The 24,184-nt window shown below is 37.6% G+C and overlaps 1 protein-coding gene across 14 annotated transcripts in view; it reads left to right on the forward strand.

Moving 5' to 3' along the window:
* The window catches only part of HECW2 (HECT, C2 and WW domain containing E3 ubiquitin protein ligase 2), a 195,047-nt gene that overhangs the window by 146,062 nt on the left and 24,801 nt on the right, over positions 1-24,184 (forward strand). For all 14 annotated transcript variants that reach the window (XM_040562668.1, XM_040562667.1, XM_040562669.1 and 11 more), the window contains 8 exons: positions 1,285-1,470; positions 6,463-6,597; positions 9,161-9,263; positions 11,475-11,571; positions 15,767-15,850; positions 17,134-17,243; positions 21,199-21,319; positions 23,483-23,596. In XM_040562668.1, coding sequence (XP_040418602.1) covers positions 1,285-1,470; positions 6,463-6,597; positions 9,161-9,263; positions 11,475-11,571; positions 15,767-15,850; positions 17,134-17,243; positions 21,199-21,319; positions 23,483-23,596 — 950 coding nt within the window. The remainder of the gene's footprint in view (positions 1-1,284; positions 1,471-6,462; positions 6,598-9,160; positions 9,264-11,474; positions 11,572-15,766; positions 15,851-17,133; positions 17,244-21,198; positions 21,320-23,482; positions 23,597-24,184) is intronic.

Below are 24,184 nucleotides of genomic sequence, written 5' to 3' on the forward strand. Positions count from 1 at the left end.
CTACAATTTTTATTTTTGACTCAACTCTTCATCCTTTTTTAGGATACCAAGCTCACTTGTTTATTTGAAACAATAGCTTTCTTACTGTGCTCTGCAGAGGGTGACAGACAATTCTCAGAATGAAAAGTGCAGCTTCTGTTTTAAGGTCCTTTTGCTGCTCATGGGATTGTGTATACTCCCCAGATTGCCTGGTTTATATCAAAATGTATTAGAGATCACACTAAACAAAATGACATCTTAATATATGTTTTCTATTTTCGCTGTACTTCAGTGATTCTTCCTATATAGTTGTTTCAGTATTTTTTTTCCTTTGCATAATGGGGTGTATAGTATAAACAGAAGCAATGGGATGAATAATTTATTGTCTGCAAGCACACTTGTTAGTAATCCAGTGTTGTTTTTTTTAATTACTGGTTGGTGTTAATTTAATTTTGACATGTATGCATGCCTGAATGTGGCTGAATAATTCTGCTTGGTCTGCACTGCTTTACCTTCAATATTTGAAATAGGGCAGAAGTGAATAAGACATTTGACCAGGGAGTAGAGGTAGGAGAGCAGAGTGATTTAGGCAACAGCACAGTGCAATTGGAGGGCCTATGTTTTATCTTCTGTCTATTGCTAATCCTGAGACAAAGACTTGATTTCTGGTTGTCTGGGATCTTGTTTTGGAGGAAAGGGTATTAACTGTTTATTTTCCCTTTTATTTAAAGTTTTATTTGTTCCTTAGTGCTCTCATTTTACTCTTCTATTTCAGTTTTATTAGATACATTACACATGGGCATGCAATTAATGGGTTCTTCCCCACATTTTTTATATTTTTAAAATGTGTAGGTGGAAACAATATTTATATAGAGTTGTGAAAATTTCTACAAGGATATATGTGTCTATCTTGCAGAAAATCTTACCAGCTTTATGACAGTGTTCTGTGGCTGCATTTGACTCTTACTCCAGAAATCAGAGAATATCTATGAAATCTCTACTTTTTAGCAATTAAGATTCTTCACAGTTCCAGGGACAAGACTGTGGTAGAAGGAGTCCGAAATAGAGTATTTCACACTTTGCTGAAATCAGTCAATAACAGAAGTTCATATATATTAAGTAAAAAAAGAAATATTGAACACTTATTCCAAAACCGCAGAAAGAGGACCATTTTTTTATTGGTGTGGCTTAGTTGGAAATTATTTTTAAGGGTTAAGATCGTTTATTTATGGTGGAAATGTCTTTTTGTAGTAAAAAGAAATTTTGTCTTTCAAAATTACGTACTTTTGTTAATGTGTTTTTCAGAGTGCCTACCGCATGTTTACAAATAACACGTGTTTGAAGCACATGATCACCAAAGTCCGGCGGGACACCCACCATTTTGAGCGCTACCAGCATAATCGTGATTTGGTTGGCTTCCTAAACATGTTTGCTAACAAACAGCTGGAGCTGCCAAGAGGTTGGGAAATGAAACACGACCATCAGGGCAAGGTAATTGTAATGTATATGTAGCTCTGCTGAATGTTTGATTTTTGGAGGTTGCAGTGTTAAAACTTACTTGGTTGCTCTTAACAAGAGCATAAATACACACAATTCTCCAAATGTAAAAGGTGCGCATCCTTTTTTTCTTCTTTTGTCAAAAGTAGATTGTAACTTCTTATCTCTGCTGACAAAACATTATATGAAAGAAGGAGACTGGTAAGTGTGTATTAACTGCTACAAGGAAAAATGGTAGAAAATGGTATAGTATTTTTACTGTGAAATAAATTGGATATTAAAAGTTTCTTTTGAAAAGAATTATCTAGTGTGCAGCTCAGTGAACTTTGAAAAAAACAGTGAGTTTTGCCTGTGTACTCAGAAGAAAATTTAAATGTAAGGTTACTTAATTTTTATCAATTTTTAATTTTTTGATTTTGATTTAGTTATTGTTGAGGTATTTATATGAGCTTTTTTCTCTAACTGTCAGCTTCAGCATCTCAAGTGGAATTTATTAGCATGCATTATTTGGTCTTATTTTCTTTAATAGTTAACAATTTTCTTTGGTGAATCCTCCATCCAAATACTAAGTAGCTCCAGTGTTCATCAGCTTCTGAGATATCAATGTACTCTCAAAAGCCCTCGGGATGCTCATTCTGTTGGCTGTGTTAACTGGGTAGAAACTGTGTTTAATGAGTTCCATTAAGTAACAGGGATCTTGAATGGTTGCAAATTCTACTGCTTTTCAAAACAGATGTCGCTTTTGAAGTTCTAACAAAATATTTTAAAATCAAAGAAAAACAGACAAATTTTTACAGTAGTAATGTAATTTTAATGTAAATTTAAAATAGTGCATCCTTGCTATCTAGAATATGATTTCCTTTGCAGAAGATAGTAAGGTTAAAAATAGACTGATTAGCATGTGAGAAAGTGATAAGGCTTAGCAGTTTGTATGAGATGTCCTAATTAGGACTACAGGCACACTAAGCTTATCAGTTTATATGTTTGTCAGTCTTTGTAGGCTTAGCTGTGACTGTCCATATAAATAATAGTCTTGATGCTTGAAAAGATTGCAGACAGCTTCTAAACTGAAGGCTAGAAAAAGTGCTTGAGGGTTGTTTTCTTCCTGGATTTACTGACTTGAGAAAATACTGTGTTTTCCCGTTAGCAACACTGATAGGGATGTGCAATTATATTAACCTTCTCATTTGCACCTCTCTCTCTCTCTCTTCTGTTCTACGTCATCCTTTTCTGTTCAGTCCTTCAGAGGCCAGTTTTCTCCTGAAGAATACGGCCATTTCAATTTACTTCAATAGGTGTTCCATAGAGAGAATTAGACCTCTGGGTTTCTGGTGTGGTGTTTGGTAACAGTAATACTATGACAAACATTAATCAACAAGAGGAAGCACTGAATAAATCCCCACTGGGATTTCTTCACTTTGAATTATGCTCAGTATTGTTCATTCTCATTACGTTGAATTGTCTTTGTCACAAGCAGCACTTGTGGCCGGTAAGAAAGCTTATTCAGCAGTTGAGAGAGATGATGGCCAGTATATGGAGACCAATACTTTATGAAACCAAACCGAAACTCAATCTACTTTTATTAAAGCATAAGCTAAAGAGAAGCAAGTAGAAATTAGCCATGCCACAATATATAATTATGTCTCTTTTCCCTGTCTATTCTTTCTTGCTGAGATGAGGTTTTCCTTTATTTTTCCAAGTATATTGTAGTAAGAGGCTTGGTGCTCTTGCTCACAAGGCACAGTGATTTTTCTGACCCTAATACAGCAGTTTATACTCCCTGATGTCACTGCAGTTCTGGTGGCTTGTCCTCTTTGCAGGCTCTCTCATACTCAGACAGGGACCTCCTACCTCTGAACTCCCTTCAAAGCAGCACAGCTAAGCCCAATTGCCCACTCTTCTTTGACTCCTCTGCATATCCCCTTCAGAGGATAAAACCTGTTTGGCATACAGTTCTCCCGAAAAGGTCTGCTATATCTCAGATAGAGTATCTGATCAGCATTATGGATCAGTCATCAGTCACTGAACACAGGGAGGCAGAGGGCTGCTGGGGAAGGCAGCAACAGGAAGCATCATCTAGGCCAGAGAAGACCCTGGGCAGAACCCAGTCTGAGCAACTATTCTGAAATTGTGTGCTGCCACGTACATGTATACATATGTGTACTTACCAATAAGCACCCAATAAGCATTTGTGCAATATGTGTAGGCACATGACAATATTTTAAAGACACTTGTAAATGTGTGTGCTTTTTAAATAGATCTCCATAAGATATTCAAATAAATAGTAAGTTTATAGTAGGGTTGTTTTTTTCTTTCTTTCTATGGTCAAATTGTAATTCGTTATTAATGTCCTGAATAGGAAGAAAAGTTTTTTTTAGCATGCGTAATAGACTTTAACTGGAAAGACAACTTAGGCATCTATCCACATTTAATGGGTTAAATGCAGTTTTGGCACACCAATCTTATGTTGTTCTCTTCAAGCTTTATAGACTTATGAATTATAGCTAACAGGAGATATGAAAGGGATTTTTGTAAAAGAGACTGTGAGATGCACTGTATTTTGAGCTGTGTGCCAATGTCCAGATTAGCCTAAAGGTTTGAAGCTCCAATTATTTTCTTCACTGAAGCTTTAAAGTAGTAATTTATGCTTTATTTGAAACTATGCTGCTACTAGCTGGCCTGCAAGCATTCATATTTAATAAGACACGATTGTTTTAAACTTAATGTTTAAGGTTAGTTGTTTATTTAAATGTAATGCTAAAGAGCACTACGTACAGCATTAGACTGCTGCATTGAATCAAAGAACTGTGTAGTGCATCTGTAGGTAGTACTTTTTCCACTGTTGAATTGGTACTTTTTTGTTTTTCCTATGTGATTTTACAGTATAATGTTGATTTAATGAAACCGACCTTTGGTTTGATGAAAGTGCTTCACAGCTTATAAATATGCATAGGCCAGACTAGGTAAAGTAGTAGATAAAGTGTTTCAAAACAAACAAATTAACTGTTAGTAAATGAAGTAGACCTATCAATCAGGAGCAAAAAATTCAAAAAGCTTAGATACGTTGCAGCAGTCCCTTTTGGTCATTTCCCAGGCCCCAAACTGAAATTTTAGAAATGCTTTCACAGTGCTTTCCCACTGCTTTTACGTTCCCCAGTAGGTAAACTTGTGCTGCAGCTGACATCATCGTTTGTCAAGGTGAACAAGTCCTGCATCAGGCTCAAACACTGCAATTAAAATTGCAATTGTTTGATAACACTGTGTAGTTTGTGAACCGTGGAGCATTGTTTCACTTAAATATCTGTAACTATTTCAGTTGATGAGAACAGCTTCTTAAAGCTTCTTCCTTAGTTTAGAGCTTCTAAACTTCTTCCTTCGATTAGTGTTCAGGTGATGTGATTCACTGCTTGTACACACAGGTCACAGGTTCAGGCGTTGCTGTTAAAGCTGTAGGAGGCTTGCTGCCCTCTTCTGGAGTGTTTCTGAGGTTTTGCAGGTTTGGTGTCCCTCCTGCCTCCCTCACAGCCAGGTGTCAGCCTCAGTTAGCAGCTCCATATACTTCCCCTTCCTTGGGAATTGGAAATAATGACATTTTCTCTAACCACTATCCGTAACAATATTTAGTTGCCATATAGCATGGCACACTGGTTTGTCTACCTACTTTCATAGCAGTCAGAAGAATTCCATTTTCTCTGTTCTGTCTATACCAAGCAGCCTGAAATAATGATTTCATGTATGCTCTAGGCTGCTGAAAGATCCAGTTCTGCTCTCTTCTCGTCCCTGGTGTGCTGACTGAGGTTAGAGGAAGAAGCAGGGAAACAGACAAAGGAGAGTAATTTTAGCCTGGACCAGTTCCCCAGCTGGGTTCACTGCTTGGCCACACAAACACTTGTGCCAGCGCAAGTCAGGAGGGGTGCACAAGGGATGAAACAAGTGGTCAGGGTAGGGGAAGATGGGAATGTTTATTTTGCTGACACTGCAGGACCAAATTGTTTTTGAAACTGTGGTCAAAGTACCTCACTGGTATCACAAATAGAAATGGTTCCAGCAGTCCCTAACCACCTCTCTGCTGGTCCAGACTCTTCAATTCCTCAAACCAGATGTCAATTTCCTGTTACTCTCCTACTCAAAACCTGGATTTTTTGTTTTATTTTTTTGCCATTTCCACATGTTTCCAGCATTGTGACCAAAAAAACCTAGTGTGTGTTGAAATAGGACTGCTGGTTTCCAAGTGCAACACTAGCTCTGGAAAAAGTTTAAATCTCAGGGCTTAGAAACTCTTTTTTGGTTCAAATTGGAATGAAGTGCAGGAGGTTTTCATTTTCCAGGATATGTGCTCCTGTGACCTTGCTTTCGGCAAATGGCTGACCAGTCAGTATGAGGTTGTTCTCACCAGTTACCTTGTTTGAATGTTTTTGTTGCCACCTTTTTGTCCCTGACTGATGTTTTTTTAGGTTAACAAACATTGCAACAGGAGGATGGCAAAAATGCCTTTTGACCTGTAATCATGGTGCATCATAAGATGCAATCATACACTTAACAAATACACACCCAATTGTATTCATAATTATATGGTAAATAGATCACAAAGGGGAATAGTTTTGCCACTTAATGACATCTTTTTAGATGTTTATAAGGAAATGAAAGAGAAAAAGCACACAAGGATGGCTTTTATTAAACATTTGAGTCTCTTAACGATCATAATAAAATTTCTGATGCTTGTCAACTGAAGATTTCAAAGGGCTTTATAGACATGAGTGAAGTAAGGTATTAAAGAATTCATCCCTCCAGTGAGTTGAAAAACTGTTATGCTTCATCTGATGAAGGGAATCTTTTTCATGAGCCACAGCAACGTGAAAAAGATTTTCCAAAGCTTAACATCAGAGCCTGAATACACATTAACCTTAGACATTTAACTCTTTGGTGGTTGGGTAGTCGTTCATCACAGAGTTGACTATACATTCATTTTTCTTTTCCTTTGTTTAGGCTTTCTTCGTTGACCACAATTCCCGCACGACCACATTCATTGACCCTCGGCTTCCCTTGCAGAGCAGCAGGCCCACTAGTGCTTTAGTCCATCGGCAGCACTTAACCAGGCAACGCAGCCACAGTGCTGGTGAAGTAAGTTTGATTTGTCCCTTCTTGTCGGGAGCCATCAAGTGTTTAGGGTCATTCACATCACATTCACTCTTTCACATCATTACATTCACAACTCCATTCTGTTGCGAGGAGCATGATTGTTCTGTAACTGGATGGTACTCAGCTATAAACATTTATTATTTTATTTGCCAACCAGAAACCTCATTGTTCCTTTGGAAATACATAAATATATGGCTTAAGGAAAAAAAAATCAGGCATGAGTTTTATGTTTAATTCTCAGTAACCCCATTTAACAACAGGAGAGCATCTGATTACAGATTACCAGTATCGATATCCTGTCTTTTATGGTCAATACTTAATTGCTGTCTAGCTTGGTGTCTGCCAGCTTTGTTGTAACAGCTCTGCAAATAAGAGAAAAAAGAGAAAGTGCACGTGTATATACATCCAGATGTGCAACTATCTGAATAAGTGTAAAAAATCATCTTACCACATGGGTTTGTCAGACTGTTATATGTACTTATGTATGTATTTTATCTCTGCTTTCTAAACAGAAATACATAGAAAAGACTATTTTGTTGCTGTGTCACTGTGGACCATTTTCACCAGCAGTCCCCATATTGTTGTTGTAAATTCTTTTCACTTGTGAACAAATGTGTATTTACAATGACTCAAACTTCAGTTGTAGTTGTTATTTAACGTCCGTACTGTTTGCTTTGAGGAAGTCTATCCCCTGACACAAAGAGGAATATGCATTAGAATAGCTAGTGAGATGCTCTGATTTATCCTATTTTTAGCTCAGTGTTGTGGCACATGAAGTTCTGCCAGATAGCTGCTTCAGAGCAGGCATGAATCTTCTCTGCCACTTCTCTAACAGAGCTTCCGCTGAGCTGCAATGAGTGTTTTACCATTGGTTGCAAGTCTTGTCATATCCTGTATGAATATGGTTTAGTTGCAAGTGATACTTTCCAGAGCTTCCCTTCCTCCTCGCCACCCACCCACCCCCTTCCCAGGTTTTTTTACATATTTTACAAATGGTTTTAAATAGCATTTTCTGTCAATGTGGTTGTGTTTCATAGGCACTCATGTCTTGCAGCAAGCAAGAGAGCTGGAAGTGTCTTCCTATAGTTGTTTAGGTCTTCCACAGGGTAAAACAAGTATTTGTTTGATTTATAAGAGAGCAGATTTTTTTTTCTTGACTTTACCAAATATACACACTTGCACTTCAGAGTGCAGAAGCTCTGCACTCAAAGAGATAAATGTCAGCTGTGCTGCTTGAAGTTGTCAATACTGCAACATAAGTGTAAGTTTACCCTGCAGAAAGTCATCACATTATATTGCATATACAGTGTTGATTTCCTGCATGAATTTCCTATTCCATCAAGATACACGAAATTCCTAAATCCTAGTTTCTGCATGGCAGTTTAGAAATATTTATTTGATACGGTTACAGTTGTAGTTTTATTTTGAATATAAGTATAGTTCCAGATAGAAATCTGAAACAGAGCAATTCAATACAATATTCCCATTCTGGGACTGATGATGTTATGATGTTCATTTATATGCATATGTTTGAATCAGAAAACCAGTTTTTCTTCTGCCCTTATGACTTAAGGATTGCATATTTGTAGCTATTTTTAACCCATTGATCAAGGCACTGTATGTTATTGCAGAAAGATGAATACTTAATGAAAAAAATTCTCAAAATACTTTATTGGCCTTGTCACAAACTTTGATGTTTTGAAGCCATTGACCCAGTTTTTATAGGGAGATGCTCTAAAGCAAACAATAACTAGTGTAAGGAATGCCTTTTCAGCTAAAGCTGAACTGCAGCATGAAGCTGGAGCTAATAATAATGTTATTCCTTTCCCAGCACAGTGTCTACAGGAATTATTTTTTTTTTCTTCTGAAAGAGTATTATCAGAGTGCACAGAGATCTTGGAAGATGTTTCAGTACTTCCGCTGCTTTGTGATGACAGAGACTGGATTTAACAAAACCATTATAATTACTTGATCTTTTGCAGTTGGATTTTTTGGAGTTCTTTGGAGTGTGGAAGTGTAGTTCACATGATAATAATTATATATAGGCCGAGGGACTGAGAATTAAACATAAAGGGCCAAGAGGATGAAAAAGTGGTTGAACAAAATGCCTTATATAGATAAAATAGAAAATACACCGTAGGAATAACGGAAGCCTCAGCATACAGAAAATTGTGGAAGTTGCTTTGACATCACAGATGCTACCAGGAACAATTTTATGTTGTGGTTCTACCAAAAAAAAAAAAAGTTCGTATGCAATGTTTCACTTCCAGAAGGAGAACACAAAAAATTCAGAACAGTTCTCCTGAATGATTGTAAGAAGCATATTTTTACCAGTTTGGGACTCATTTGCCTTGCTGAATGTGAACTCACTTCTTTGTCCTGCTGTTTCAGCCACAAAATTCTTTCCAGTTTAAGTTTAGGGAAGTTCCCCTCATGCACAGAAGTAATAGAGGTTATGGTGCTAATGAAAGAGCTGAATTTGATCTTTAATGTGGATAAAGATGTACATAAGCTGCACTGATTGTGCTTACTTGTACATTTTCAGGTTGGCGAGGACTCCCGTCATTCAGGACCACCAGTTCTACCAAGACCATCCAGCACATTTAATACAGTCAGCAGAGCTCAGTACCAGGATGTGGTTCCAGTGGGTACGTCAGCATATGGCCTCTTTTCAGAGAAATACTCCGTGACTGAATGTGTCACGTCCGTCTGCACTGAAGTTTTTTTCATTTGGTTGGGGTGGGTAGAAGTTATCATTTGTTATGACTTCTTACGACCAATCATTCAGTTGCAACCTGCAGGAATCGTACTGGAAGGTGTCTACAAAGAATTGAACAACTGATGCAAAAATTCTACCTGTGCTGAGCTTCCTAATCCCCCTACTCGAAGTGGTGTCAGGGAGCTGAAGACAGTGAGTTAAGTTGGGTTCTAATTTGACACCACGTATTTCCAAGTGATTTTATAGAACTTCTGGGCATCTATTTTGGCAGGAGTCCAGAAAGAGTTAATCAGCTTGGAATTAGTCATTAGCTTAACTTCTGTTCTCAGTTACATACACACAAAATTACTGATTTCTGTGCCACCAAGAACAGAATTTAGCTTCCTGACTCTAACAGCTGTCACATTGTGCTGAATCAAGATAAATTAATCTGATTGACTATAACTGGATTTTTGTAATGTAGTATGTTTACTTGAAAATCTCTGCTAATTTAAATCCTTCCCCTTGCCATGGACATGGTGTGCATTCAATGTAGGCTCAGCTATTAGTGAGGATTTGAATGTGGATGTTTCCAATGGTTGTTTAATGTTTGAGAATGGATTGGACACCAACGTTGAGTGAGTCCTGGCATCTCTTTAGAACAATGAATACGTAGATAAGAAAAGACATTGAGGAAAAAAAAAAAAAAAGTAGGTACTCATTTCATTACATTTCAATAGTTTTTCTCTAAGTCTGCCTCTAGCATTTATCAGCTCATCTTGGAAGGTTGAATGACTGCAGCCTACTTCCTTATACATGCTGTCTGTTGGTACTTGAGAAACATGGCCAAATATGACTTGGCTGTAAGTCAACTCTGGAAATGCTTATACCATCAGAAGTATGTTTAGCTTTAGATAATGTTTGTTAAGTGCTGAAAATGAGAGAATTTACTATTGTATTTTGATATATGATCTTAAAATTCTAAGAATGATAGCAAGAAAGTATAGGTGTTATTGAAGTATAAGTTATTTAATAATTTTATTTCTGTCCTTTTGCAAAGTTACAAAGAAGAAAAGGAGTAACATTAATCTTTGAATAATTTGAATTGATAAATAAAATGCATTACTATTAAAATGACATAACTGGCCTGATTATATGTCTGGTCAAAGTCTTGAAAAGCTGCATCCCACTACCAGATAAAGTTACAGTAAGCACACAAAGCAGTATGGGTTAAGGTTTGGGGAGGAGCCTGGATGTACAGTCATCTGTTTGAATACATTGCATTTCTGAAACTTAATCAGGCCTTTAATATGAATAACATTACATGTTACTTCTCAGAGGAAGAGGTGAAAAATATTCAGCTAGTTTTCCTACATGCAGAATGTAAGAACTTTGTAATGTGTAAGGGTATAGTCGTCTTGTATTCTTACATAGCATTGTAGGTCTAAGTTACCACACAAATGATGAGAAGAATGACATTTTAAATTATCTATCGATTTATAGATAGGTGCTTAATCTGGTCTCTTAGTAGTGCAATCAGGTAGACACCTCCAGAGGGCAGTTCATCCCTTTTACACTACTCCTCTTCAAGAGCCTCTGGAGATTACAGTGATGCTGAACATCTAGGAAGGAGAAGCTAAAGGTAGTTAATAAAGAACCTTGTCTATATCACTATTAAATACACCACTAGAAAACAAGGTATTGGATTCTTCATTGCCCTAACTGGTATATTTATAACACAGTAAGCAACGTCCCTCATGCTCAGCATCACTTCGTATTGCCCTTATAGGACTGAACATGGTTCAGTGCAGTGAAAACTAAGGTCCTTGCAGTTTTATTCCAGCAATGAATTCTCTAGTTTGGCTTCAGCTAACAGTGTGACTGATAAAATGCAATACAAATTGCTACCGAAGTTAGCACTGCTAGCAGTGGAAAGTGTATGGCATAATCAGGTCTGGTTCATTGTCAGAGGAAGCATGTTCCCCACGATAGCAGTATCAGTAGCCTTACATGATAAATATATTGACACAGTACCACTAAAATGGTGGTAGAACTGTGAAGATAAAGTTTGCTGTCATTGTTGTTCAAAAACCAAAAGAAATGTCATCCTGTCTTTTAGTATATCATTGTTTCAGCACAATATTTTTGTTGGTATTTTCAGCTTACAATGACAAGATTGTTGCATTTTTGCGGCAGCCCAATATCTTTGAAATTCTACAAGAGCGTCAACCAGATCTTACCAGGAATCATTCACTCAGGTAATAAAATTCATGGAATCTGCTATTCCAATCTAATACAAAATGAGAGTTCAGATTAGTTTTTCTTTAAAATTAGTAGTGGCACGTAACAGGTTGTAGAATTTTGGCCTGTGAGAGAGAAACATATCCATAAAGCTGTGGGCAGTATTTCTTTATTGTATTACTTTGTAATTCCCTGAAATAAGGTTTAGAGAAACAATAGAAATGTGGTATTACAAAATGAAGGTAAAACAAACAAAATAATGTTTAGAACAACTAATGTAAGAGATTTGCTGATGTCTTCAAAATGTGCCAGGACAGCTGGATGGCAAGGCAAATGTGCCCATTCATTTGAGTATGTGTACAGCTGGGAGTGTGAGGCAGGATGGTATTTGGTTTTGTTCTCATCTTTTCAATGCACGCTTACAGAAAGGCTGCCCTGACCTAATGGCCTTACTACTCTTAGAGCAATCAGAATTTTTAGTGTTGCTCCAAAATTTCAAAAATGGATGTATAAAAGTTTTTGTATAGCCCAATGAGATCTGATGAAGGATGATCTTCGATTGTTACACAGTGGCTGTAACTTCCCAGTATGGTTAGAATAGAAATGCGAAAAAGTGAAATTCCGAAAGTGATGAGATCCCTTTTAAAGTGTATCCTACACAAAGACACTTCAGTTTACGCTCTTGGGTGTAAAAGATGGAATAATTGTCTACCTGGATATTAGTGTTAAGTGCACAAACTACTATATCTGTTCTTACCTGGATGCTAACATTAAAAATCCTTGGTTTGCTGGTTGTGTAGTAATAATAATTATGTTGGTTTGGGTCTGTCCTGTGCAGAGAGCTGCCAGTGCAGTACAGGGTTCCAAATGCCTGTTCATATTGGATGGCACAGCAGCCAGCAATGATTTTCACATTTATGTTGTGTTACATACCGATCCCTTTTTGTCCACATCCTACAAGTGCCCAAAATTCAACAAGCTGCCCTGTTTTGCAGTTTCTCAAAGCATTGCATTCTAACAAGTTTTGTGATGAGGTTTCTGTGTTAAAAATCTGATTTATCCTCTAAATAAATCCTGGCTAACAACCCTGAAATGAAGTACTAGTAGAATTCATGTTCACTAGAAATTAATGAAAAGGAGGAGAATAAAAATCCTACAGTTCTCATCCTGTCAAAACAGTTCCTATGTTGCATATTACTGCAGGCAAATTGTCCAACCAGGGTTGGTTTGAGATGTGAACAAACTTATCTGCTGGGAAATAATATACAAATAAAAAAATCCAATTATTGGTAGTTTTATTATTCTGTTTTCCTTTCCCCAGGGTGCTTGGCTTTCTTTACTCTGATAGCAATCAAAATTTTATTTTCTTCACATGTTTTGTGTTGGTTTTGATGATTTAGAATTCAGACTGTTCAAAAGACTTCTTGGTATTATCAGATTCTGCCTCTTGTATGACCTTGCTTCCTGATTGCAAAATCGTAATTTGCGACAAGCTGAGCCCTTCTCAAGAAAAGATGATTTGTGGATTAAAAATGGGAGATGAAAGGATAAAATATGCTGGCTTCTGCAACTCCTCAGTTACTGGAGACTGTATATTCTTTGGTATATTTACTTCGTAAATAGACTGAATACTATTGCTTAATATGTCTAATGTACCTGCTTTAGCAGAATGATCAAGGATTTTAATGTACATGGTTTCATTTTATATTAAGTATTATTGGTCAGAGAAACCATTCTGTTAAGCTGAATGGTTCTATTCTGGTCTTCCTCTTTGAAGTTAGTATATTTGATTAAAGTGTCTTCTGTTATACCTCTCCTATATTCTTATAGAGCTGATGCTTCAGTAATATCACTTACATTTTTATAAAGATCCTACCAGTTAGTCTTTTAAGACCCTGATTTAGCAAATTTTGGTATCCATATCTGACACATTGTGAGACTAAGTTATGTCAATATCGTTGTTTAAATACTTAATGAAATAGGACCTAAGTGAAATCCTGAATTATGAGTTGTCTTTTTTTTGGGGGGGGGGAGGAACGATTAGTACAACTTTCTGTAAACTATTTCTTTGATGTCCTCAGTATAACCAAAGTTGATTGACAATGATATTAAATATTGCTATTGCTATTATTATTACATAGGTGAGGAAGAAAATCGGTATTTGGCAAGTGGAAGAGGATAGAGATCATTTGAAAAAAGTCTTACATTTTCTGCCTGAAACGATTTATCATTTCTAAAATGGTTGAAGAGATGTAGTAAGAAGTTGAAGGTCTAATAAAAATGTACAATGAAAGGGTACTACAGGTAGGAGGAAACCGTTGTTCAGAGGTTTTATGGTTGAGTGAGAACAGTGTACTTATACTATTATTAAGCATGTAGCCAAGATCAAATCTCATTGCAAACCATCATAGATAAGAGAGGCTGTTAAATTATATGAAAGGCTTCAGGCAAAGGCAGCTATCATACCTTAAACATAATTTTTATCCTAACAGAAGGTAAAAGGCATATATTTAAAAACTATTGTAAAAATCACAGCTCTCAGTGGTAATCCCTGAGAAGTCATAGATTGCATTTATTTGGAGGGCTGCATACATTAACCCAGAAAATGTCCTTCTGGTTCCTAGTGTTGCTGCTAACTGAATGTATTTTGAAAATCATAATTTATTTCTTCAATCCTTGCCATTTGGGTACTGTTGTAAATTGAAGTAGGCTCTGGAAGTGTGCAGATGTCTCTGACATGGGCACTATGGGGTCATGCTCATGGGTGGGCAGCATTTGTTAGTTTTGGCTCAGCACTGTGCCAGAGAAGCAATGGGGCTTCCAGACTGAACTCGGGTCTTGGTGTGTTGGGACCACAGGGTTGACAAAGTGGTTGCTTGACCTTCGGTACCTGTCTTCACAGTGAAACACTGAATTACACACTTCTGCTACAGCCACAACTGCCACCCTGGCAAGGAGGAACTGAGGAGCTGTGGACAGCCTGAACGTGCCCCTTTTTAACCCTTGAATATGCTGTAAAAGTACTGGAAGTTACCAGGGAATTTACATTAGGCCTATTGTTTGAGAAGGTCTTTGTGCACAGTGTTTTAGAGACAGATGACAAGAAATTTGGTTTGACCTTTTGGATGAAACTGCTGTGCATGAAATGATGTGCTCCAGAAATGCATACTGCAGTTTAAATTGCATGCTGCTGCCAGCACTTGTCTTCACCCTTGTTACAATGCTGATTGCAGGGATTGTTTTTGTTTTCTTTGTCATTGTTGGTGATAAGACAGTGGGGTAGATGGACCTCTGATCTGAGCCGATATTACTGTTCTTATGTGGAGCTTTTTTCTGTTTTGTTTTGTTTACCCCTTTGGAATTGGGATAGTTTTTAACTACAGGATTTGTTTCTCTTTTCCTCATTAAGAGCAAGGCCAAATCATATGATGATGATAATAGAGAGAAATTCTATCTTGTACTGATAATACTGAAAATAAATAGGATGTACTTTCATTTTAGAATGGAGGAAAAAATTCTACAGAGAGAAAGAGCAGAAATCATCCAAAGAATTATATTCAATATAGATCATAAAAATCCATAATGAGATTCTAAAAATCCACAGTATGTTACCATGTGCAGTGTTTAGGATGTATGGATTCCACAGTAGTGAACAGATTGGGTTTGGGAGGAGGGGTGTGTGCTTGGGTGAGGCAGAGAGGGAGAAATAGTGCAAAGGTTTTCTAGAAGATGTGTTAAATACAGTGTGTTTTGAAAACCCCACTTTTAAAATCACAAGCAAGCATTGTAATGTATGCCTTACATTTGTACAAAGGTTCAAAAATGACAGTGCCTCTTTAAGCAGTCCACTTTCTGAATACTAATTTCCTCCCGCAGGGCTCCGCTTACTGCTTTGAATTCAGGTCCACAGCCGGCATGAACTTGAAGGACTGATTTTTATTGGGTGCATGGCTGTACTACCTGAAGCAGCCTGAGCATCGAATCGATGAGGACAACAGGAGACTCATTCTTGAGAACAAATTAGCTTTTTGGTTGTAATATGTTACTGCTCACATGGATGTGGTGTGAGAAGGGGGAAAAAATGGTTTCTGAAATACAGAGGCATAACCCAGAGATTTTTATGATATACCCTGTACTTTTTCTTTTAGCTGGGGTTTATGTTGGTGCCTTATTTGCAAGAGATATTTTAGAACTCTTTTTTTGCTTACTCAGGGAGAAGATCCAGTTCATCCGGACAGAAGGAACACCTGGGTTGGTGCGTTTATCCAGTGATGCAGACCTTGTCATGTTGCTCAGGTAGGCACTGCTGCTTTTGATGCATGTATGGAATATGCTGTGGCAGCTCCTGAGGAGTCTTTCAGTGAGCAGAGTGTACTGATTTAGTGACTAATCATTTCCCCCTTGGAACTTGGACTTGCAGCTGGGGTAGCTAAAGCCTAAGGGCCAGGTTTTTGATTTTTGTGGGGTTCAGCTTTTAGATGGTAGTTGTTAGCTTGGAATTCACATTTTTTTCCTAGCAGAGAGAGAACATGATATTCTGTCTGAGGAAGGGTGAGGGCAAGAGCACTGTGCTCATGATTCACATAGGTATTAAGGAGAACAACACATGGTAATGAATGTAAAAAGAAGTGCCAGAAAATATCAATTAGAAAAAAATCTCATGCAAAAATTTTTCTAGGTATTTGTTCCTTGAACAGACTTAGTAAGAAACATCATTTATTTGAGTATTGCTTTTAAGCTCTATAGTAAAAGATTAGCTTGTGATTTTTTCTTTAGCTCAATTTTTGAAAATAGATTTAACATATGGTCTCAGCAGTTTAATTTTACCTGTGTTGTGTTTAACATCCAACATAGGCTTTGATATCAGATTAGTTCTGATTCTAGTTATTCTGGCATTTTTGGCTTTGCTTGTGTCAGCAGTGCAAAAAACCTGATATTTTAATATATACAGGCTGTACACAGATGCAATGATTAGGCTGAAAATGTTTATTGTTTTTCCATTAAATGTTGTGTAGCGATACTAGATGAGGCATGAAATAACTCAACCTGAACAGACTAGATGCCATACCAGTTTTAGCAACAGTGTTATCCCTAAAGATAAAATAAGGAAATAACTTGTTCTGCCAACAAGCTTACAATTCAATACACTCAACAAGTTCAGATGTGAATCGTAACCCTGGAGGCTTAGAATATTTGCCTTTGTTCATGGTCTTTGTGCAGTATGACAGACCTTTTTCCAGGAATGAGTAACTAAGGTTTTTGACCCCTTTGTTTATAACAATCCAAGTGACAGAAAAAATATTAAAAGGTTGATTAAGTATATTTTAGTCTTTAAAACAAACATCACATTATGTATATTAATGTCCCCCCAAAGCAGTAACTACTGCTTTCCAGTAACTTTCAAGATCCTGTTGAGGGAATGGCAATAATATTGTAAGACACTAAGTGTGCATAGTGGAAATAGGCAAGGGACTATGAAAGAAAGCAGGTTAGTTACTAGAGATTTTTCTTAGAAAGCAAAAAATGTCATTCATTCTTTCAAATGAATGCGTTATTTTTTATTTGCATCTTTTTACCAGCTTGTTCGAAGAGGAGATCATGTCATATGTGCCGCCACATGCCTTACTTCATCCTAGTTATTGCCAGTCCCCAAGAGGCTCACCAGTGTCCTCGCCTCAGAACTCTCCAGGTAAGTTGCTCAGGCACAAGTTTCTGCAGGGGCTATAAGAAGCCATCTCTCATACACAATAAAGACAAGTTCCAAATCAGTAAAGCAAGTGGCACAATCCTGCTGCCTTCCCAGAAGTCAGAGAACAAAGACAGTAGAAAACTTGCTTGACTATAATTTTTTTGTTTGCTTTCCAAATTGAATTTCATGGCAGCCTGAATCTGAGCCTGCCATTCGGAAACTGTAACCTAACCTTTTGCTATCTGCGGTTCCCAGCTTTTACATAGGCAATGTTAGAAGAGCTGAAGCACCTTCTGAGTGATCAGTGAGCTTGCAATTGATGCCATTCTCCATTGCAGTACTTTCATTATGATGGTATCTGTAAAATATTGCAGTACAGCCAGTCCTGTAATTTCATTTACGTTACGCTGCATGTAATGACTTCCCATCTTTAAGAAGATCCAAGCTCTGTTGCTCCAGGAACAACAAAGATATAGTCCTATTTTTGAGCAAAGCCAGCCAGTGTGATTGAATTTGACTATCAAACGTGAACCTTTGCCATAGGCTCACAAGGTGTTTTGCAAGTAGAAAATAATGGTGTATTCCAACTCCAGAGTTTATGATTTTGTTCTGACTTGTAAAAACATGCAAACTTGTTCTTCACTGATGTGAAACAACCAAGCGACTGCTAATGCCAGGATCTTGATGCCTTCAAATCTTGACGATCTCGATGAATTAAAAATACGAGATCTAGTAAGTTTACATTAAAATGTTGCTGTTTGTGGGGCCGTAAGTGATAATGAATTTACGTAAAGCCAGTTTGTTGTGTCTCAAGATGAGTTCGAATGAGAGCATCTTGTGGCTGAAAATACACGTCAGAGTGGAAGGAAGTTGATTTTTCATGTTTTAACTAATTATGTTGCTGATCAAAACTAAATTATATCAAATGTGGCAAGTTTCATCTGACCTTTGAAGGCTAAGTACAGTAATGAAGTTCATGAATGTCACGATTCTTAGTGTTCTCAGGAAGGTATATCAGATGTGGCTTAGAGTGATTTCTACAAATTAGAGAACAAAAACATAGATAAATGAGAACCTTTGGGATGCAACCAATCCTGGGTAGTTCCAGACAGTATGAACATTTTATCAGAAGAGGTATTGTGCTTTTCATGGGCATTTCCTGGTCTACAATCATCAGGACAAAAAGATATGCCTTTTCAGGCAGCCAGACTAAAAACATTCATAAGTATGTCCTGAGTGGCAGTTCGTCCTTCTACTGGGCATAGGACCTCTGTAGGACGTATTCAGAGAAAGTATCCTAAGATACTAATGATCTTATGGCATTCTGCAGTGCAAAATTGATGCTTTAGGTACATAAATGGTTTAGCTAGAACTGTTTCCCAGTTCCATTTCTTCATTGCAAAGAAAGGAAGAATCTGCTTGTATACATCTTACTTCCAACTACAAACCTGGCAGTCTCTTATGAGTAAAAACATTTTTGGCTTTCAGAGTTGTAATCTGTTTGCTATTAGTACATGCACCAAAGCATGCTGGGCAGGGCTTCAGTCCAACAGAGTATTTCAAAATGTGTTTAATCTATAACATGTGATACTCTTGTCTATTCCTCAAAGAAGTAGCACACAATAAAGAATGAACAGTGATGGCTTTAGTCCCATTCTTCTCAAAATTCTAGTCTCTATGCTATTGCAGAGAAAAAGATACAGTGACCATTGAATCTCCCTGTTTGCCTGGGAGTCCGCATGTTTGTGTTGGTGTACAAATAAAGTTCTATGTCTTTTTTTTTTTTTTTACCAGAAATTATAAATGGCCCATGACTTCTATGGAGGTTCTGTTTTTTCATCAGCTAAACTGGCTTTGCTGCACTGCAAGAGGTTTCATGTTAAGGATCCATTGTTTAGATCAGTCACAATCAGTTGTACTTTCTCTTTTGGGAAAGATGAATAGTCATGAAGCTGCTCTTTTTAGAATATAATCTCTTTGAAAATCAAATGTGATTATCACATCACCTGCATTTTTTAGCTCTTCCACCAACATCTTTTGTTCCCAAGGCGGAAGTAATCACTATAATTGCCCAGGAATTTCTTGGCATATGCATCTGATTTGCAATGAGAACTTGTCATGTGCTGACAGAATAATATACTGCTGATTTCTGAGCCATGAAGTAATGCGTTACCAGATTTATATTCTGTGGTATTTCTTAGCAAAAACTTCCCTCAAGGGTTAAGATGAAAGTAAGCTTTGGTTGCATTTTTTGGTGACTACATTTTGTACCTACTTTGACCCAAAGTGGAATAAACAAAGTAGGGGGAAAAAGCCAATAATTAAAAGGCTGTTTACAGTTTCAAATTTCTGTAAGTTTTCTAGAGAATTCAGCTGAGAAAGCATACGATTCAAAACCCTCAGTGCTCTCAGTAAAATAGGATAACCACTGTAGATTAATCAATGACCATGATTTGTTTTTCCAGAGGGGTTCTGCATGTTCCCGTTGGAGCTCTGAGGATTCCCTGACACTTGCTAGTCCTCCTGCATGTCACTGTGAACTTAGAACAAGTGCCAAGTGTCTTTCTTGTCAGATAGGTCTTTTAAACACCGGTGAATAGCACTCAGTGTTAATACTGATCTCACTCCTTCTCCCTCTCTGGTTTCTGCAAAGAGAATGACTGCAGCTTCTTCCAGCAGCCACTTCCGCAGGATGTGCTTGTTACCTTTTTCTCAGACCCACATAGGCTGTGGCTCAGCAAGCTGCTGGCTTTTCCCCTGTTCATGTGTCCATGTGAGGGTGCATGTTCTCTCTCTCTTATAGCCTGAAATTTTACCTTATCATGCCATCACCCTTAAGAGCAAGAAATGTTTCTGTATTGGCTTAGTTTCATACAGGAAGACAGAAGAAAACTCATGTAAGGGACTGATACAATTTAAAACACATTTAAAATACGTTTTTCTAAACTGTATTTCCTGTGTATTATGGACCTGTTAGATGATACCCAGTTACAGATAAGTAGTTAGAAACCTATGTTTACTGTAAGGCATGAGAAATTTTTTAATATCCTCTGGGTTTTTGAGGGGGAGATGCCTACACACTCACACAGGGAAGTAATTTCTTAATGTAAAAGTAGGGGTGAGAAGATGAAAGTCACAGGGCTAGAGTTAACTGCCTCTCTGGCATGCTTTCTTGCAATTAAATCAATTGAAGTAATTTATCCAGGGAGGCAGTGGAAGTTTTAAGTTCTAATAGTTGTAATATTCAGAACAGACCAGACTGAACACTTGATTTGCATATACTGGACTTGCACGCACAGATGTGGGGGGTATGTAATTTTTTGGCATGCAGATCTCTCTAGTTTTAAGAAACTGACCCTCAAAAACACGTTCTCAAAGAGAAATTCACTTAGATCTTCATGTGTGTTCTTGCAGTTACAAATGAAAAGTTCCACAAGCTTAAAACTAGTACCTTTACCATTCTTCCTTGTACTTTCCCAAGGGAAAACTTCCACTGGGGAATTTCCAGAAGTCTTCCTTTTTCAGCTTGGTATATTCAACTGGGGAACGGCAGAGGACAGTATTTATACTTTATTTCTGAGGTCTTGTTTTTCCTGAGAATATTAAAAACAGAACAGAGCAGAACATTTATGAGCAAGTTCATGAGCATGAACTGTTTTAAAGGTTAGGTGTAAAGTGTCTGTGGCAAACAAAATTAAGTCTTTCCAGTTGATCAATCTTTTGCATTCACCTGGATTTGCACTTTTATGGCGTGCTTTAGAAACATGATACTATTGGAAATGAGCAACCAGAAAGTCTTGGATGCAGAGCAGATTTGAAGATACACAGCATTTACTCATTTATAAAGGTGACTAAACCAAACACATCCCATGCTGTTAGAGTCTTTTTGGTAAGGCATGGGATATTAATCAATTCATGTCACTACAGCTCATTCTTTGTTTATTGCTTCCTGCAGGTACTCAGCGTGCCAATGCCCGAGCTCCTGCTCCTTACAAAAGAGATTTTGAAGCCAAGCTGAGGAACTTTTACAGGAAGTTGGAGACTAAAGGATATGGACAAGGCCCAGGGAAATTGAAGTACGTTGAAGAATCTCATGAAAATGGATTAATTTCTCAGGCAGTTTGCCTTGTCTTGCATGTCTACAAGCTTCTTCCCTTTAGAAGGAATGTAGATGTTATGGTTACCTTCGCACTTCTGGAAATATAAAGCCTGTGATAAAAGACTTAGTGCCAGCGTGTGATTAATAGCAGAGGATACAGCGAGTTCTAAGCTCTTCTTTTCCATATTTCCAACAATTGTATTGTCATATGAACAATACTACTAAAACAGTGGCAAAAAGCGCTTTTTGAAAAGGCATGCAGAACAGGAGGCATCTGAACTCCTCTATTTTAGCAGTTGCTGTGATATAAATAATAATATTTTCTTCTGCCTTCTTCTGTTGAAAAAAAGCAGATGTTCTTATCTTTTGTATATCCTTGCCTGTGTTGATATTGTGGTCCTCTTTAATAAAGAGGTCCTCTTTTATGAGCTCTTTAAAGAGGGCTCATAAAATTAAATATTAAATTTGAAGGATCACCTTAAAAACTGTTAATATTTTTAAGTTTAGCACTCTGACTGCTGGAGTGCTTAGAATGAAGTCTCTCCTGCTTCATTTATTTGGCAATTGTGATTACATACTGTTACGTTAAGAATCTTCATCAAAGATACCTTCATAATTTTTTTAATTACCACGTCTTGTGCCAGGTAAAAACTCGCATAGTTTAGGCAAATCAAAATCAACTGTAATGAGAAAGTACATTTCCTCCCAAGCAAATCATTGCTCTAGTTGTCTCCCTTAACCATGAGGCACTAGAACCCTTTTAAACATTTTTTTTCTGTTAGAATAAGGGATGCTTTTTCCCCAGCCAGTCACTCCTCATGTTTTGCAGGAATTTGTGCAGAGCCCAGGCTTGGTTTGTATGACCTTGATAAAAATTTTCCACAACTGAAACAGAGTTCAAATCATGTTGTTCAGACAATCCTAAGAGGCAGGGATTGAACATTATTGTCCCATAATGTAATTAAATCATAAAAGTTAAAGCTTAATCTATAAAGGTTTTGTTGTGAATACATGGGCAAATAGCTGGTAAAGATGCTATCTGTAAGATCTATTACATTTCTTGCACCCTTTTTTACCTGACCTATTTGCCTTCACTCTGTGGATTTTTTTAAGTCGAAAGACAGCCTGGCTTCAAACAGAAGTTTTCCCTGAGTTCCTTTCCCAGGCATACACTGACCTGCTCCTTTTTTTCAAACCAGGACCCCAGCACATTTTGCCTGCTGCCTGGGTCTTCTTATTGCACAGGTACCATGCAAGTTCCTGGCTTCCTCCTTTCCACTTCTATGTCCTCTGCAGGATAGCACCCTGCAACCACAGACTGATCACTGCACAAGCAGTAAGGCCAGTAAGGGCTTTGCAACATGATGTGTGGAGGGGCAAGCTGCCTCTGTGTGGGGCGCAGCTCCCACCTTCGGTCTGACTGACTGATCAAACACATGCGTAAGGCACTATTTGAATATAAGGCAAGCCAAGTTTCAGGAAACTAATTAAACACTTTTTTTTTTGACAAAAGTTGAAATGTTTAAGTAGGATTCTTTCACCTCTTATTTCAGATCTTTATGATGTTTCCTTACTCTCACCATTTTTCTGTTGAAAGGTATGGTATGTTTTTACATGTGATGCCTCAGTCTGATTTTGGAGGAATAATTGAAATTGCTTCTAAACTTGTCCCATCACACCTATGCTGGGGATAACGTAGGGATGTTCAGTTCTGGAGTTATCATTCAGTGACTTTCACACAACTCCATCTTTTGCCTTGTTAAGAGATTGATTTCTACATAAAAGGTTAGATTCTTGCTTACAACAAGACAGATTTAAAGGCCCAGCCTTACAAAAGGATTTTAGACTTAATGAAAATGCTTACTTCAGGATCTTTCCCATTGTGGCCGTAATGTAAGGAGGAAAGAGAGTAGAAAAATTAAAATGACACATCTCTGTACAAGAGACATTTTACTGAAATATAAAGTCAGATGCTTCAGGGATCTAACAGACAGAAGCTGCCTGATCTGGATCAAATTATCCAGCAAAAATAGGTATCAGTGCTCTAATAAGTCACCCTGTTACCTTGTAGTGTAAATAAATGTTTCCAAGTGTGGCTCATGTTCATGAATTGCTGTTTCGAAATTATTTTGCTCTTCAGATTAATCATCAGGCGAGATCACTTGCTAGAAGATGCCTTCAACCAGATTATGGGTTACTCAAGAAAAGACCTGCAGAGAAATAAGCTCTATGTCACATTTGTTGGGGAAGAAGGGTGAGTAGAACAGGGAAGTAAATGTGATCTCAAAACTCTGTCTTGCAGCTGTGCTGTTTCACCAAACTTTTTGTGGTCTAGAGTGAAAAGAGGAAGGATTGCGGTCAGGAAATGCCACATACATAAGCTTAGAACATACAGCTGTTCAAGATTATTTTTTTTAGGCCTTGTGAAATGTAATGCATCCTGCCTTTGCAGAAGTAATACATGTGTTTGTGTGAATTTTCACAGTAGTCAGTGTGTGTTTCAGAGTGTTGCTGGGAAAACAAAGAGAAAAACAAACGGCTTTCTCATGTTATTCATATTTCTTTTCTGTCAGTGCTGACAGTATATCTCTAGTGCTTGTTAAAAGACAGCTGCCATTTGTTGGATGGGGGATGCTTCCAGAATAAGCTAGATGCTTAATCCCTAGCTCGTGGGGAGCGGAAGGCCCTCAGAGCTGCAGGAGGTACTCACTGTCTCTCTAGGCCAGGGCCTGCATCACAAATAAAAGCAATTAGGCTGTTGCCAGTTGTCAAATAAACACAGATATTGCTGACATTTCTAAGTCATTTCAGAGAATGCTCAGTCTGTGTCTCAGGAAAGTCT

Source organism: Cygnus olor, chromosome 6 (genome assembly GCF_009769625.2).
Source record: "Cygnus olor isolate bCygOlo1 chromosome 6, bCygOlo1.pri.v2, whole genome shotgun sequence".
NCBI classification, from domain to species: Eukaryota; Metazoa; Chordata; class Aves; order Anseriformes; family Anatidae; genus Cygnus; species Cygnus olor.